Below are 16320 nucleotides of genomic sequence, written 5' to 3'. Positions count from 1 at the left end.
CATGTCATGCTTCAAGACCCACTTCACCTCCTTGAAGTCTTCCCTGAAATATATTTGGCCTAAAATAGCCTTTATTGAGTACTTTATAATCTCCAATTGCAGTGTTCCTCCAAATGAATAACTTGTAGCATTCTCAAAAATGCATATTTCCAGATTTTAAAGCAAATATATTGAATCTGAATCTATGGTGGCAAGGGCCTAGAGCCTGTACTTTTATATACATGCTAGATTGATTTATATGGACATTAATGTTTGGGAATCACCTACGCTTACATTGTATTTCATTTTTCACACTGTTGCCTCAACAAAGATGCAATTTTTGAATCACAAAAGAGTCAGGGCTTTTTGTGGCTTTCAGCCACACAACAATTTATTTCCACTACCAGCACCATCATCAGCTATCACTGAGCGAAGTACATAGCAATAAGAGGACACACACGCACACTAATCTTGTGTATGTGCCCTTGTACATTAGGTTGACCATATGCAATTGAAGGAACCCACCTGGGCACCTTGCTTGGCAGACACTATTGAGAGAAAAAATTCTCCAATGTAAGAAGTGATTTATGGGATGAAAATATCCCATATGTCAAATATAATTTAAGTAAATAAAATTTTAGAATTATGATAGCATTCTCCTTGGCTTTTAGTAAGTCATTGAGATGAATTTCTAAAAGAGATGGAGAAAATATTTGTTTAAACAAGTGTCTTGATTTGTAATTTCTCAGAGCTTTTATCATCCAGGCTTATTGCTACCTTAACACTCTGACTTCTAGTTGCCTTAACCTGTGTGGAGTGTTTTGACTCGGGAATGAGCCTCTTTAAATAATCTTTTGATGTATCTATTTCTCCTGTGAATATAGGTAACAATAAGCCTAATGTTATTTAAATCAGGCTTGGCTAGAAATATAACTTCTATACAAGCAACTTTAATGCAGAGTCTCTTGAAAGAATGAGAAACTTGACAAAGGGCTTTGTGAAAACACATCAGACAGTTTTAATGAAAATGTTATAAACTTGTACATACCAATTATCATAAACCTGAAGTAAAATTTGAGTCTCTTAGATTGTTTTCTCAGTCTCAAAGTGCTTCTCAGCAACCTGGAAAGTTTTGTATTAATGTTTCCAAAGACATTGTAACCTCAAGGCTAAGGATATTTATCACAGGAAACACTGGTTTAAAAATTACAGTGAAAGTACACTTAAAATAAACTTTATCAGCTTTGTCCAAATTACCAATTAATTAATACATTAGAGTTTGAGCTCTAATTAACTTCTCAACTATACTTTTAAAAGGTATAGATTCCCTTAAAAATAGGAACATAGATAGCTCAAACATTCCTCTTTATGAAAATCAAAAAATCATTAATACCTACTGCAGAAATTTAATTTTACATTTCAAACTCTTGGCTAAAAGGTATTTATTGCTATAAGATTCCAACCAGAATGGATAGAATGTTTAGAAAAAACAAAAATAAGTATAGGCTTCTGAATTTGTTTGTTTTTGGCAACAAGGTAGACTGGAGACTGTGCCTTCTGGCTACCAAACTTCCAAAAATGCAGGGACAAAAATGGATAAAATCTTTTAAATCAATAGAATAATTTGTAAAACAGCGGGGAAAAAATCCCTGAAGGCAGGAACCAAGAAGGATAATGTGTCGACCTCTAAGCACAGAGAGCCTAGAAGGAACAGAGGAGATGAGGTGGTGCTGAGGTCTAGACTTTGAACACACATCAGTAAAGTGTTGGACCAAAGACCACACCACCGACAGCTAGGAATCAGGAAATATTATATATAGATTGAAGGAAAGCAAGGACAAGAAAAACTACAATCTTGTGGAAGATATTCATCACAGGATTGTGGCAGAGGATTAGAATCTCAAACACACAAATGACTGCTTAAAAAGAAAAAGACATCTCAATAGTAAAATGTAGTAAAATGGACAAAAGATTATACAGGCAGCTCACAGATGAGAAAACACACTGCCAATAAATAACCCTCCCCACCCCCGGCACCAATTTTCAGTCTCATTAGGAATTGGAGAAGTGTGATTTGGGACGTACTTTACTTAAACAAAGAATCTGTTAGTGTGTGCAAAATCTAAGAATTCATGGTGCTTCCCTCTCTTTTCCCAGAAACCTGAAAACCAGTGTTTTTCAGCAGATTAGAAAGATTTATCTAGGGAAAATGATTAGCCTAGAGGAAAAACTAAACATTTTGACATCAAGTGTTCACTCCAGATGGTTCAATGAGATCACCCAACAGTTAAGCCCACAGTAAACAAGCCATGTGTTCAGAATGCTCAATATGATAATTATTCTCCTGTCCTTGAGTATGAATATACAGCCTAGGGAAGTTCCCAACATGGAAGACAGAGACCACAATTAACACAATAATAAAACGAAAATAAACCAATATGGAGAAAATAAACTATGCAGGGAGAAGAAAACCACTTATCAGCAAAAGTATAATAGAAGATTTTGGCTCCATGAAATAAGGACCTGATGCAGTTGGATGGGAAGGGATAAGGGTAGACAGGGGGACAAGAAATATTCACATCCGCCAGAATCAGCTAAGGGAATGTTGAAAGTTTTCTGTAGTTCTCTCAGTTTTCTGCACATCTTTCTAGCAAGGTACTTACTGCTCTTTGTTCTAGACTATTTATTAAAGATTTTTTCTATAGCAAAAAGTCTTGGAATATGGCTATAATTTTGTTCTTTTGCACTTCAATTTATTGTGCTTCTCAGATACTGGGGTTTTTACAAATCAACAGTTGATAGCAAGCAAGACTATCAACACAATTTTTCCAGCAGTGTTTGTATACTTCATATCTCTGTTTCATATTTAGTAATTCTTACAATGTTTCAAACTTTTTCATTATTATATTTGTTATGGTAACTTGTTATCAGTGATCCTTGATGTTAGTACCACAATCACTGAAGGCTCAAATCAGGGTTAGTATTTTTTACCAATAAAAACATTTTTTAATTTAGGTATTTACACAGTTTTCTTAGACATAATGCTATTGCATACATAATAGACTATCTAATATAGTGTACACATAACTCATATGCACAGGAAGCCAAAAAATCTGTGTGATTCACTTTATTTTGATATTTGCTTTATTGCAGTGTCCTGGAGTCAAACCCACAATATCTTGAAGGTATGCCTATAAAAAGAGTCGCCCACTAGAGCAGCAGGCAAACATGTTTACTGTCCATTAGTGAGATTCAGGTCCCCCTAACCTCAGGGTTCTTCTGTAATTCAACCTACTATATGTGCAGCTGCCATCTGTTCTTGTTTGCATCCCTTGATAGAATTAAATCTCTGGAAATCAGCTCAAAACAAACAAAAAAACCACTGGTAGCCAATGTGTACTGCTATTGCTGTGAATAATAAACTGTCCTTTGTCTCTGACCCAGGAGTCTTGGGTCTTCTGCAAATATCCACAAAACTCCATCAGGATCACTTGTTAACTTGCAAGTAGAGTAAAATCTCACACTTTTGGTAGTTCTCAACCAGGAACTCATTTTGTCCGCTTTGATCTTCCTTTGAGAGCCCACAGTGGTCCGCGCAGAGTTGAGAAGCAGGAAATAAGGAGCAGCTTTTAGGTTGCTTTGTGTTATAAAACTAAGTAGGGCATTCAAACCTATTTTGGGAAAAGAAAAGAAATTGCAGATTCTATTCGATGAGGACTCTGAGGAAAAGAAAGCAAGGGTTTGCCTGAGTCTAGCTTCTGCTTTCCTGGGAATTTGTAGGAGCCTTTCAGAAAAGAGTGGGCAAAGTCAAAATGAGTCCTGGGAAACACAGGGTTCACAATTACTGGGGTGTCTGGCTACCGAGTACATCAGGTAATATGGAGGAATTATATATTTTTTTCTGGATTTGGTGCATTTCATGATAGGAAAATAATTTTAAAGTTACTGAATTCAAGATAAAGCTAAACATAGCTGCATCATCCTCAGCTTTCTCTGCGTGTAACAGTCTAACACATTGATACCTAAGTGGTATCTATGACCTGATAACTGTCTCATTCTAATATAATCACTTCAATTCTAGAAAGAAAGAACAAGATGCTTAAGTATGTGAAGAGCTGTGTATGTCTGTCTGTTCTATAGGTGACAGGCTGACACTACCCTCAAATTCAACAAAATTGTAAGACTGTATTAATGCTACCTCTTCTGGCCCATCTCTTAGAAACTGAATAATAGGCAAAATTAAGAGATCAGTGAAATACCCTCAATAGGAAACCAGTCAAGTGGTTGTGGTGAGTGACTTAGAGCTTATTTTCAAAATCTCACACGTGATACATAAACTAAAATAACTTACACAAGATAATATAGTTGTGGATGGAAGAGAAGATGGAAATACATTTATTGGATACAATGTATAGGCGGAAAAAGCTAAAAAGAAAGAAGTGAAACTTTCTAAATTCATAACTGTATGGAAAAGAAGGAACCATACAGAATGTTAGATGACAATATCGGCACATTTTCTATACTTTTCCTTAGTGCTTTAAGTTTAAGGAGGTAATTTTTAATTCTTCAAAACACTTACATTTGGAGTTTGATTCCACAAAAGATGAAAAACCCCTATAAAACAAATCAATATAAGAGATAATTTCAAAATTTTCTCTCATGTAGGCATTATCAATCACAAAGATATATTTAGAGCACTCTTGTAAAATGCAATATTATAAAATAATATTCTTTCCTAGTACATGGTAATGTATTCTAAATAGATATTAAATCTTTTGGATAAACACATTATTCTGCATTTGTAATCTTTTTGCACAAACATGACTCACTAATATGAACCCATAAAAGTATTCTACAATTCCAAGGAAAAGAATTTCAAGCTGATTTTTGTAACATCATTCAATTTTAATGGTTTACTTGGTACCAACTTCTTAATGACTCCAAGACATAAGAATTAAGTTCACTTCTACCAGCTTAGCCAGAGAGAAGCTTGTTGGATTATTCTCGCAAGGCATGCTGGGAAACATCTTTTATTCATTGATTCAACACATTATTGACCGTTTGTAACTGCTGAGTACTGAGATAAGTGCCACAGAGAAACACTGATAAATTGTAAAATGAGGCTGGCATCAAAACACTCACTGTCTGGTAGAAGAAAAAAAATGTTCGCAGATGATAAAAAGGTAGTGAGTGTCATTAAAGAAATACGGATAAAGATGAGGATAGAGATCTCTTATATCCTACTTTCTGTTGGATCTTATGCACCAAGAACATGATTTGGCACTTTGTAGGTATTCCCTGAAAAATAAGCACACAGACAGCATTTGACTTGTGCTTGAAAGATGTAATGATATGAGCAAGACATAACAAAGCATATTTGTGACAATCAGAATTATACTTGTGGGTTTTAACTTTACTAATTCTGTTTTTTTCCAGCTTGTAATAAATGACATGGTATGATTTCAAACCTTCCTCTCCACATTTTCCTGTCACTGCAGATCAGGAAATCATCACTGGGCCTAAGGGTATTATAGGCCCAGGAGGAAGTACACTGAATCATGGTTCAACTATCTAATGAGTATTGTTTCTTTCAAAGGAGTCACTTTGAAATACACTTAGTTCAATTATGCTCAATATATGCTTGAAATTCTTCCTTGTAAATTACCTTCAGAATCTATATCAGTTGCTTTTAAATATCTTCATCATCCTCAATATTCACAAAAGATCAGAAATCAAAATGGCCTCAGACCTCTTAACAGGAAAAAAAAAAAAACTAAAAGCATAGAACAAAGACTGCAAACTTTCGAAGAAATTGCATTGAGACATCTTACCATCTGTATTACAGATTTCTTAATTATTTAACTTTTACAAAGATTATGTAACACAGGGAGTTCCCGTTGTGGCTCAGTGGTTAACAAATCCGACTAGGAACCATGAGGTTGCAGGTTCAATCCCTGGCCTCGCTCAGTGGGTTAAGGATCCAGGGTTGCCATGAGCTATGATGTGGGTCGCAGACATGGCTCGGATCGTGCGTTGCTGTGCTGTGGCTGTGGCATAGGCCAGTGGCTACAGCTCCAATTAGACCCCTAGCCTGGGACCTCCATATGCCTCCAGTGTGGCCCTAGAAAAGACAAAAAAAAAAAAAAAAAAAAATCAAAAATTGAGAACAAATCCATCTTATTCCACCCCTGAAGAACTCTTAGAGTGATAGAAAATTGCCCTTTTCCTAAGTTATATTTCAATACAGCTTCTACTTCTGCCTTTGATGAAAATGCTCTCTGACCTGTTGTTGCTACTTTGTTTTTTTATTCATCTTATTGAAATATAATTGACATATAGCACTGCATAAGTTTAAGGTATATGTGTCCATTTGAAACATGTATATATTGCAATATGATGACCACTGAGACATTAGTGACACCTCCATCACATCGCATAATTATCACTTCTTTTTGTGGTGAGAACAATTAAGATCGAGTCTCCCAGCAACTTTGAAGTTGTTAATATGTCATTGTTGCCATCTAGTGCTGCACATTAGATCTCCAGGACTTACTTATCTACGGGTTACAAACATGTACCCTTAATGGTATCCCCCCATTCCCCCTGGTCCCAGCCCCTGGTAACACCATTCTACTCTCCAGTTTTATGAATTTGGCTTTTTTTAGATTTCTCAGATGAGTGATATCATATAGTTTTTGTTTCTCATTTTCTGAGCCATCTTACTTTACATAATGTCCTCAAGGTCCATCCAAGTTTTCACAAATGGAGGACTTTCTACTTTCTCATGGCTGAAATACATTCCACTGTGTATATATACACATATATGCATGTGTGATTGTATATATGCATATATACATTGTATATGTGTGTGTGTATACATATTTTTTTTCAATATCTTCTTTCTCCATTCATCCATTGACAGACATTTAGGTTGTTTCCATATCCTAGCTATCATGAATACCACTACAATGAGTGGTGGTATATCTCTTTGATATCCTGTTTTACTTTCCTTCGGATGCATACTTAAAAGTGAGATTGGATCATATAGTAGTCCTATTTTTAAATGTTTGATGAACCCTCATACTCTTCTCCAGCTTACATCCCCACCAACAATGTACGCTATTTCTATTTTCTCTATATCCTCCCTACTACTTATTATCTCTTGTCTTCTTAATAATAGCCATTTTAACAAGTTTGAGATGATATGTCACTGGTTTAGACTTGAATTTTCCTGATGATTAGTGATACTGAGCATCTTTTTTATGTATCTGTTTGCTATTTGAATGTCTTTAGAAAAAAGTCTGTTTAGTTCTTCTGCCCATTTTTAATAGGATTATTGGGGTTTGTTACTGAGTTGTATGAGAACTTTACATATGTTGGACTTTAACACCTTATCTGATATGGTTTGCTAATATTTTCTCCTGTTATGTAAGTTGCCTTTTCACTTTTTTGATTGTTTCTTTTGCTGTGCAGAAGCTTTTTAGTTTGATGTATTCCCATTTGATTTTTTATTTGTTGCTAGTAACTTTTGATATCACATCTAAAAATTCATTGCTAAGGCCAATGTCAAGTATCTCCTTCCCTGAGTTTTATTCTAGGAGTTTTATAATACAAGGTCTTATGTTTAATATTTAACCCATTTTGAGTTAATTTTTGTGCATGGTGTAAGATGGTGTCCATTTGCATTTTTCTACATGTAGTTATCCAGTTTTCCCAGCACCATTTGATGAGGAAACTAGCCTTTCTCCATTGAGTGTTCTTGGCTTCCTTGTCAAATATGTGTGGACCATAAAAACAAGGATTTATTACTGGACTCTATTTTGTTCCACTGGTCCAAGTGTCTATATTTCATGCCAGTACCTTACCATTTTAATTAGTATAGTTTTGCACTATACTTGGAAGTCAGAAAGTGTGAAGCTTCTGGCTTTATTCTTCTTTCTCATGATTGCTTTGACTGTTGGGTCTTTTATGGTTCCATTAAAGTTTTAATATTTTTCTTCTTTTCTGTGAATAATGCCATTGGAGTTTTGATAGCAATTACACAGGGTCTGTGGATGACTTTGGGTAATACAGACATTTTAAAATATTAGTTTTTTATATCTATGAACATAGGATATCTTTCCATTTCTTGTGTCTTCAATTTCTTCCATCAAGTCTTATAATTTTCATTGTACACATCTTTTACTTCCTTGGTGAAATTTATTTCTAAATAGATTAATGTTTTTAATGCTATCGTAAAATAAGTAGTCTTCTTTTTCAGATGTTTTGTTGTTAGTGTATAAAAATACAACTGATTTCTGTACATTGATTATATATCTTGCAGCATTCCTGAATTCATTGATTAATTCAATTTTTTGGCTGAGTCTGTAGTATTTTCTATATATAAGACCATATCATCTGCAAACAGAAACAATTTATTTCATCCTTTCTGATTTGGATGCCCTTTATTCTTTGTGTTGCCTAATGAGCGAGTGGTGGGAGTTGGCACCCTTGTCCCATTCCTGATCTTAGTGGAAAACTTTCAATTTTTCATTCAATTATACTCACAATGTTAGCTGTGGTTTTGTCATACATGGCCTTTATTAAAGTGAAGTATGTTCCTTCTATACTAAATTTGTTGAGGGCTTTCATAATAAAGTGATGTTTGCTTTGATCAAATACTTTTTCTGTAGTAATTGAGATGATTGTGTGATTATTTTTCATTCTATTAACACTGTGTATCACATTTATGCATATTGAACCATCCTTGTATTTCAGGGATAAACCCCACTTGGTCATGGCGTATAATCCTTTTAATATGTTAAGTTGGGTTTGCTAATATTTTGTAGAGGTCTTTTTTTGCCTCTGTATTCATCAGAGATATTGGTCTAGTTTTCTTTGCCTGTAGTGTCCTTCTCTGTCTTTCGTATCAGGGTTATGCTGGGCCCCAAAAATGAATTTAAGTTTTCACTTTTCTCCAGTTTTTTTGGAGCAGTTGGATTCCTCATTAAATATTTTGTAGAATTTGCCATTGAGGCCACCTGGTCCTTGGCTTTTCTGTGTTGGAAGGTTTTGATTACTGATTCAATCTCCATACTAGTAATTGGTCTGGTCGGATTTTCTGTTTGTTCCTGATTCAGTGTTGGTAGGTTGTTTCCAGAAATTTACATTTCTACATCATCCAATTTGTTGGAATATGATTGTTTAATAGTTTCTTATAATCCTCTGTATTTCCGTAGTATGTTTTAGTGTCTCCTCTTTGATTTTTCATATAATGAATTTTAGTCCTCTCTCTTTTTACCATAGCCTAGCTATTTGTCAATTTTGTTTATATTTTTGAAAAAAATACTCTGTTAATTTTTTTCTATTTTTTTTTGTCTCCATTTATTTCCTCTCTAATATTTGCTATTGTCTTCCTTCTGATAACTTTGGGATGAGTTTGTTCTTTTTCTAGTTCTTTGAAGTGTAAAGTTAGGCTTGTTTATTTGAGATATTTCTACTTTCCGAATATATGCATTTATTGCTGTAAACTTTCCTCTTAGGTTTGCTCTTGCAGCATCCTACAGATTTTGATATATTTCCTTTTTCCTTTGTTTCAAAGTGGTTTTATTTCCTTTTTGATTTCATCTTTGATCCATTGGTTGTTCAGGAGCATATTCTTTTATTTAAACATATTTATAGATTTTCCACCTCTCTTCTTTATTTCTAGCTTCATGCCATTATGGTCAAAAAAAGACACTTGGTCTGATTTCAATCTTCTCAGATTTGCTAAGATTTGTTCTCTTCCTATTTATATAGTCTGTGCCAGAGAATGTTCCATTTGCACTTGAGAAGAATATATAGTCTGCTGCCATTGGATGGATTGTTCTATAAAAATCTGTTAGGTCTATTTGGTCTAATATATGGATCAAATCCATTTCCTTGCTGCTTTTCTGTCTGAATGATCTATCCTTTGCTGAAAGTGAGGTAGTGAAGTACCCTCCTATTGTTTTATTATTGTGTATTTCTCTGTTCCAATCTGTTAGTATTTGATTAAAATATTGCTGCTGCAATATTGGGTGTGTGTTTGTGTGTGTGTGTGTAATATATATATATATATATAATATATATATGATTGTAATATCTTTTTGATGAATTGACCCCTTTATCATTATAAAATAATCTTCTTTGTCTCTTGGTACTATCTTGGTTTAAAATCTATTTTTTTATTATAGTTGCTGGTTTCTTTTTGTATCCACTTGCATGGATTAGCTTTTTCCATCCCTTCACTTTGAGCCTTTGTGCATCTTTTTTTGTTTGTTTTTGTTTTTCTTTTTCTTTTTTTCTTTTTTTTTTTTTTTTTTTGTCTTTTTGCTATTTCTTGGGCTGCTCCCACGGCATATGGAGGTTCCCAGGCTAGGGGTCGAATCGGAGCTGTAGCCACCGGCCTACGCTAGAGCCACAGCAACGCAGGATCCGAGCCACGTCTGCAACCTACACCACAGCTCACAGCAACACCGGATCGTTAACCCACTGAGCAAGAGCAGGGACCGAACCCGCAACCTCATGGTTCCTAGTCGGATTCGTTAACCACTGTGCCACTACGGGAACTCCTTTTTATGTTTTTCTTTTGGTCTTTTTAGGACTGCATTAATGGCATATGGATGTTCCCAGACTAGGGGTCGAATCATAGCTGCAACTGCTGGCCTGCACCACAGCCACAGCAACACAGGATCTGAGCCACATCTGCAACATACACCACAGCTCCCTGGCAATGATGAATCCTTAACCCACCAAGCAAGGCCAGGGGTGGACCCTCATGGATAGTAGTCATGTTCATTTCCATTGAGCCACAACGGGAACTCACTTTGTGCATCCTAAAGCTAAAGTGAGTCTCTTCTAGACAGTATAAATTTGGGTCTTGTTTTTTCAGCCTTCCAGCCACCCTGTGACCTTTGATTAAAGAATTCAACCCATTTACATTTAGAGTTATTACTGATATGTACGAACCTACCAATGCCATCTTGTTAATTACTTTCTTGCTGTTTATATTTCTATTACTTCTTTTTCCCTCTGTTTCTGCCTACCTTTATAAATTGGTGATTTTCTCTGGTGATGTGATTCTGTTTCCTTATCTGTATGTTTTGTGAATCTACCCTAGATTTTTGCTTTGTGGTTACCTTGAGGTTTACATAAGACATCTCATTGCTAATATAATCATTTTAAACAAAAGCTTTACTCTTGTATTCCTCCCTTTATATTTATATTTTTATGTAGTTCCCTCTTTTATATTGTGTATTCAGTCACAAATTATCAGAGCTATAAGTATTTTTAATACTGTTTTTCTTTAACCTTTATATTACAGTTTAGTGTTTAATACACCATCCTATTACAGAATTAGAATTTCCTAAGTCTGACTATATATATATTTAACTTTACTGGAGTGTTGTATACTTCAATATGTTTTTATGTCACTGATTAGTGTCTTTTGATTTCAGATTAAAGAATTCCTTTCAGTATTTCTTGCAAGGCATGTCTGGTGGTGATAAACTCCCTCAGCTTTTGTTTTTCTGGGAAAGTCTGTGTTTCTCCTCTATATCTAAAATAGCTTTGTCAGATTATTCTTGATTGTCAATTTTTTTTCTTTTAATACTTTGAATGTCATTCCACTGTCCCTGGCCTGCAGGGTTTCTCCTAGGAAATCCACTGATAGCTCAATGGGGGTTCCTTTTTAGATTACAATATTTTCCCCTGCTGTTTTTAAGATCTTTTTTACCTTTGATTTTAACAGTTTCATTATGATGTGTCTTAGAAAATTTTTTGCATTGAGTTAATTGATTGGAGTTAATTAGTTTTGTGAATTTGGATGTCCAGATCTCTCCCTAGGTTTGGGAGGTGCTCGGCTATTATTTCTTTGAATAAACTTCCTGTGCCCCACTCCCTTCTCCTCTGGAATCCCAATTATTCTACTTGGTGTTTTGTTTTGTTTTGTTTTTGTTTGTGTGTGAGTTGCTTTTTAGGGCTGCACCTGCAGCATGTGGAAGTTCCCAGGCAAGGAGTTGAATTGGAGCTACAGTTGCCAACTCATACCACAGCAACACAGGATCCAAGGCCCTTCTGTGACCTACGCCACAGCTCATGGCAATGCCAGATCCTTAACCCACTGAGTGAGGCCAGGGATCGAGTCCACATCCTCACGGATACTAGTTGGGCTCGTTACTGCTGAGCCACAATGGGAATTTCCTCTATTTGGGTTTTTTATGGTTTCTCTTAGATCTTGTAGACTTTCTTCAATCATTTTCCTTTGTTCCCCTTTATTGAGCTATTTCAAAATTCCTTTCCTCTATCTCACTCTTTCATTTACTTTTACTTTATTTACTTTTACTTTCATTTACTTTTTCATTTTCATTTTCATTTACTTTATTTCATTTACTTTCAATGGGTGCTCTCTATTGAATTTTAATTTCATTCATTGAATTCTTCAGCTCCAGAATTTTTGTTCAGTTCTTCTTTATGATTTCCATCTTTTTGGTAAATATCAATTTTATCATGTATTTTCTGTGATTGCGTTGAATTTTCTTTCTAGCTTTTCATATAGCTCATTCAGTTTCTTCAAAATAACTGTTTTGAATTCTTTACCAGCTTATTCCAAAATTCTGTGCCTTTGGAGTTCACATTGTGGCTCAGCAGTAACGAATCTGACTCTTAACCATGAGGACCCGGATTTGAGCCCTGGCCTTGCTCATTGGATTGAGGATCCAGTATTCTTGAGAGCTGTGGTGTAGGTCTCAGACACAGCTCAGATCCTGCATTGCTGTGGCTGTGGTGTAGGCTCGCAGCTGCAGCTCTGATTTGACCCCTGGTCTGGCAACTTCCATATGCATGGGTACAGCCCTCCCGCCCTCCCCCAAAAAAACTGTGCATTTGTGGTCAGTTATTGAAGGATTATTATTATCTTTTAGTGATTTCATATTTCTTTGATTTTTCATGTTCCTTTCAGGTTTGACTTGCCTTCAAATTTGAAGTAACAGACAGCTCCTTAAATCATTGCTAGCTGTCTCTAGATAGTGAATTCTGTTTGTTAGTGCTCTTACTATCTGGAGTGTACTCCACCTTTGTATGTGAACACTTGTTCCACTCTTCTTGCTGTTTTTAGAGCAGAATTTTTAAACTTTTATGTCTCTTCTGGTTCTTACAACTCACCAAATCACTGCTGGAAAGAGCTTTTTTGTTTTCCAGAAGGTGGCACTATGCTCAAATTTGTGGTTTATCCCTTGGCTCAGAACCTGGCCTGTTTTCTGAGCTCACTCACTGTCCACAGGAGCTTTCTATTGCCACACCCAGAAGCTCTGGTTATAGAATGAGGGGAGGTTTGAATTTATCACTCAGGGCAAAGGGGTCCCTTGCAAACCTGGTAGGGAGGTCCTCGGATGAGATACTCCTAGGAGCTTGTGGGCAGACTTTCTGCTGAAGTTCTGGGCATAGATAACAGGAACCACATCCCTTTAATGTCCATGATATTCTTCTCTGTCTCTTTCTGATCTCTCTCCTCCAAGTCGTGGAGGTCCCACAAAGCTACTCTGGGTGCTAGTGGAGAGAAACAGGTTTCTCTGGCTGTGTCCTACACCGCTGGGGTAGCCAGCCTCTCACTCACTGCTCTCCTTTTCCTCTTCAGGGAAAATTGCTACCACCTGTTCTTGCATTTCCATGCAGATTTGCCACTGGGAGGAAAGGAGATGTCACTGGTGAAGTTCCCCCAATGCAGCCAAACCTTCTTTTCTCCTCCAGTGGTGGGCTGGATCTCCCCTCAGGGAGGCTAGATTTCTGCCACCTCTCTCTTGTCCATGAGTTTCTGCCCACATCAGCATTCTCTGGGGTTTTTTTCCTGACCATGATGAGAGGTGTGGAAGTAGGTCCACTGGTTCCGTGGCCAATACCAAGGTCTACTTACCTATTTCTATCTGCAGAGGTGGGAATATTTCTCCTGGGCCCTTGGAATGTGGTGCTGAATCCTACAACTCCCACGAAGGTGCTTGTTGGAGGGTGGATATCTAATTCATTGTTGGGGCAGGGGAAAAGAAGAATGTCTTACATTGCTATGACGCTAACAACAGAAGTCATTTATATTTAAATTTCCTAGAAAATATTTAACATGTGAAAAAGCATAAGTTTATAATTATGAACACCTGTATGTCTGCCATCCAGTTTAAGAAGTAAGATAAGTTCCTGTTGTGGCACGGTGGTTAACGAATCCGACTAGGACCCATGAGGTTGCGGGATTGACCACTGGCCTCACTCAGTGGGTTAAGGATCTGGTGTTGCTGTGGTGTAAGTTGGTGTAAGTTGCAGGCATGGCTTGGATCCTGCGTTTCTGTGCCTCTGGTATAGGCTGGCAGCTGTGCCTCCGATTAGACCCCTTAGCCTGGGAACCTCCACGTGCCATGAGTGTAGCCCTAAAACGACAAAAGATGAAAAAAAAGGAGAAGAAGAAGAAGATGTGATAGTTTAAGCCTCTCTATCACATTTCCCTTCCACCATCAGTGGGCAGCTACATTCATGAATTATGTTTATCATTACTGTTCATTTTTATATTTCTATATATGCATGTGTTTTTTACATGTGTTAAAAATGTAAGTGGTAATGCACTGTAGTTTTCTTTTATAACTTGCATTTTTTACACAACATTATGTTAATATATTAATTTGGGTTCATCAATGGATAATTTGTTTCTTTTTTTCTATCTGTGTCTGGGCTACCCCTTTTGTTCCATTGGTCTCTATTAATCTCCAAACCAATGATACACTCTCTTAATATAACTCTTGATATCTAGGATAGTCACCCCCAAATTCTTCTTCTCCAAGAATGTCTCAGATAATTATTCTCTTCTCATGTACATTTTGGACCACAACTTTTTCAGATAAGCTTATCAAGTTTCATGAAAAACTTTATTTTAGTTTTGATTGGAATTCCAAAGTAATGTTTTGGAAGAAAAGCATAAAAATCACAGGTGGATTGGCTAGTGTGACTTATGCAGCATGATTCTGTGTAAAACAAAAGTCTCTTTTAAGTGAAGACTGTAAAAATGAGGTCCTATATATGATTTAAAAACCCTAATATTCCTTCAACTCTTCTGGATTAAGAAACTATGATAATTTTTATATTGTAAGAAGAGATCAGTTTTAAGTTTTTTTCATTTCAGTAGCTCCTATTTCATTTATAAAGCTTTACTTTTGATTTTTGAGAGAAATAAAATTTATTTTCTGGAAGTGCTGGGATTTTCAGTAATTTCAAGTGTATTAAGCATGCATGGGATAACCAAGTACTGACCATATTTTTGGTCACTGCAACCAAATCATTGCCCATTTACATGAGCAGCAACACAAATAAGGAGAAATATAGCAGTATTTAGGGGCTAAAAATATATAAAAATATAATTATAATCTGCCTTCTCTGATGTTTAATTGTGTGTGGGGGGGTGCACAAAGAGAGAATGAGGAGGTCAAAATAATTTGAAAATTATAGAACATAGTAACAGAGCTGAAAAACAAAAATGTGAAGAGTAAATGCATTATTTTCCAAAATATCATGTTTAGGGGAATTAGGCATACTGTTTATCAGAAGTTCTATTAGTAAATATCATTATGTCTTCAACTTTCGTCTCCTCTCAAAGCTGTTTCATAAAGCTACCTTTTGATATATCTTGCATTCTTCTTGACTTAGCTTTTTTTTCCACCATGTTCCCTACTATTACGTTCACTATCTTCTAGCAGTTTCAAATTTAATTAACTCCTGACATTCCTGGAGATAAAGCCAAAGCAAGTGTTTCCAGGACTGTGTTTTCACGGTTTGTCAAATGATTGAGAAATGGCTATTTTAGTTCCTAGGTAACTAAGATATTTCAAAAACTTTATTATCAATAGAGTGTTGATAGCCAATATTTATTAAGCCAAAACTATGTGCCAGTTTTTGGATTAATGTTTTTTACATGTATTGTCTCTGCATTTTCTCAATAATCATATGAGGGTTTTGTATATAAGGCTTAGAGAAATTAAAATACTTGCACAAGTTCATACACCCACGATATGTCAGATATGAGACATGAACTGAGATGTCCATCTCTAAAATTCAGTCTTAAAACACTGATACCTCTTCATTATTTCTTAATATAATCAAAGCAGACAATTTACTTGTTTGACAAAATGTAAAATGTATTCCATTTTTTATGTTGTTAATTTTAGTAGAATAACAATTTTACAAATGTTACAGAGTAGTAAAATCATTCATTACACCAAAACCAACCCTTTCTCCCTACTATTATCTCATTAAAATTAGCAACTGTTTCTAACTGAAGCACTCAAACAACTACCTGCATTATGGTTTTTG

General features: G+C 35.8%; 1 protein-coding gene across 1 annotated transcript; it reads right to left on the bottom strand.

Annotated features, from left to right (window-relative positions):
- Window positions 1-342: 342 nt before the first annotated feature.
- Window positions 343-15673, bottom strand: LOC146400012 (uncharacterized). The gene is made up of 4 exons (XM_084978262.1): window positions 15625-15673; window positions 13889-13988; window positions 4559-4593; window positions 343-3650 (listed from the first exon to the last, which is right to left on the bottom strand). The coding sequence occupies exons 1-4, from the start codon at window positions 15671-15673 to the stop codon at window positions 3382-3384; spliced, it is 453 nt and encodes a 150-aa protein (XP_084834388.1). The 3' UTR covers window positions 343-3381.
- Window positions 15674-16320: the final 647 nt, after the last annotated feature.

The sequence above is a fragment of the Sus scrofa genome, chromosome 9 (genome assembly GCF_054392235.1).
Source record: "Sus scrofa isolate SSC_HxYL_T2T_F1_AM1 chromosome 9, Sscrofa_HxYL_maternal_Yorkshire_Landrace_v2.0, whole genome shotgun sequence".
Taxonomy (NCBI): Eukaryota; Metazoa; Chordata; class Mammalia; order Artiodactyla; family Suidae; genus Sus; species Sus scrofa.
Note: the sequence above shows the minus strand (reverse complement) of the source record. Positions and strands in the feature narration are given on the sequence as shown.

Excerpts from the sequence above, each read along its gene's own strand:
- LOC146400012 (XM_084978262.1), bottom strand. The coding sequence starts at position 15,673 with ATGGTGGAAAAAAAAGCTAAGTCAAGAAGAATGCAAGATATATCAAAA. Across the intron at positions 13,989-15,624 it reads AATGCAAGATATATCAAAAG|ATATCCACCCTCCAACAAGC; the intron begins GTAGCTTTATGA and ends ACAATGAATTAG. Across the intron at positions 3,651-4,558 it reads TGTGGAATCAAACTCCAAAT|GTTTGAATGCCCTACTTAGT; the intron begins GTAAGTGTTTTG and ends TTCCCAAAATAG.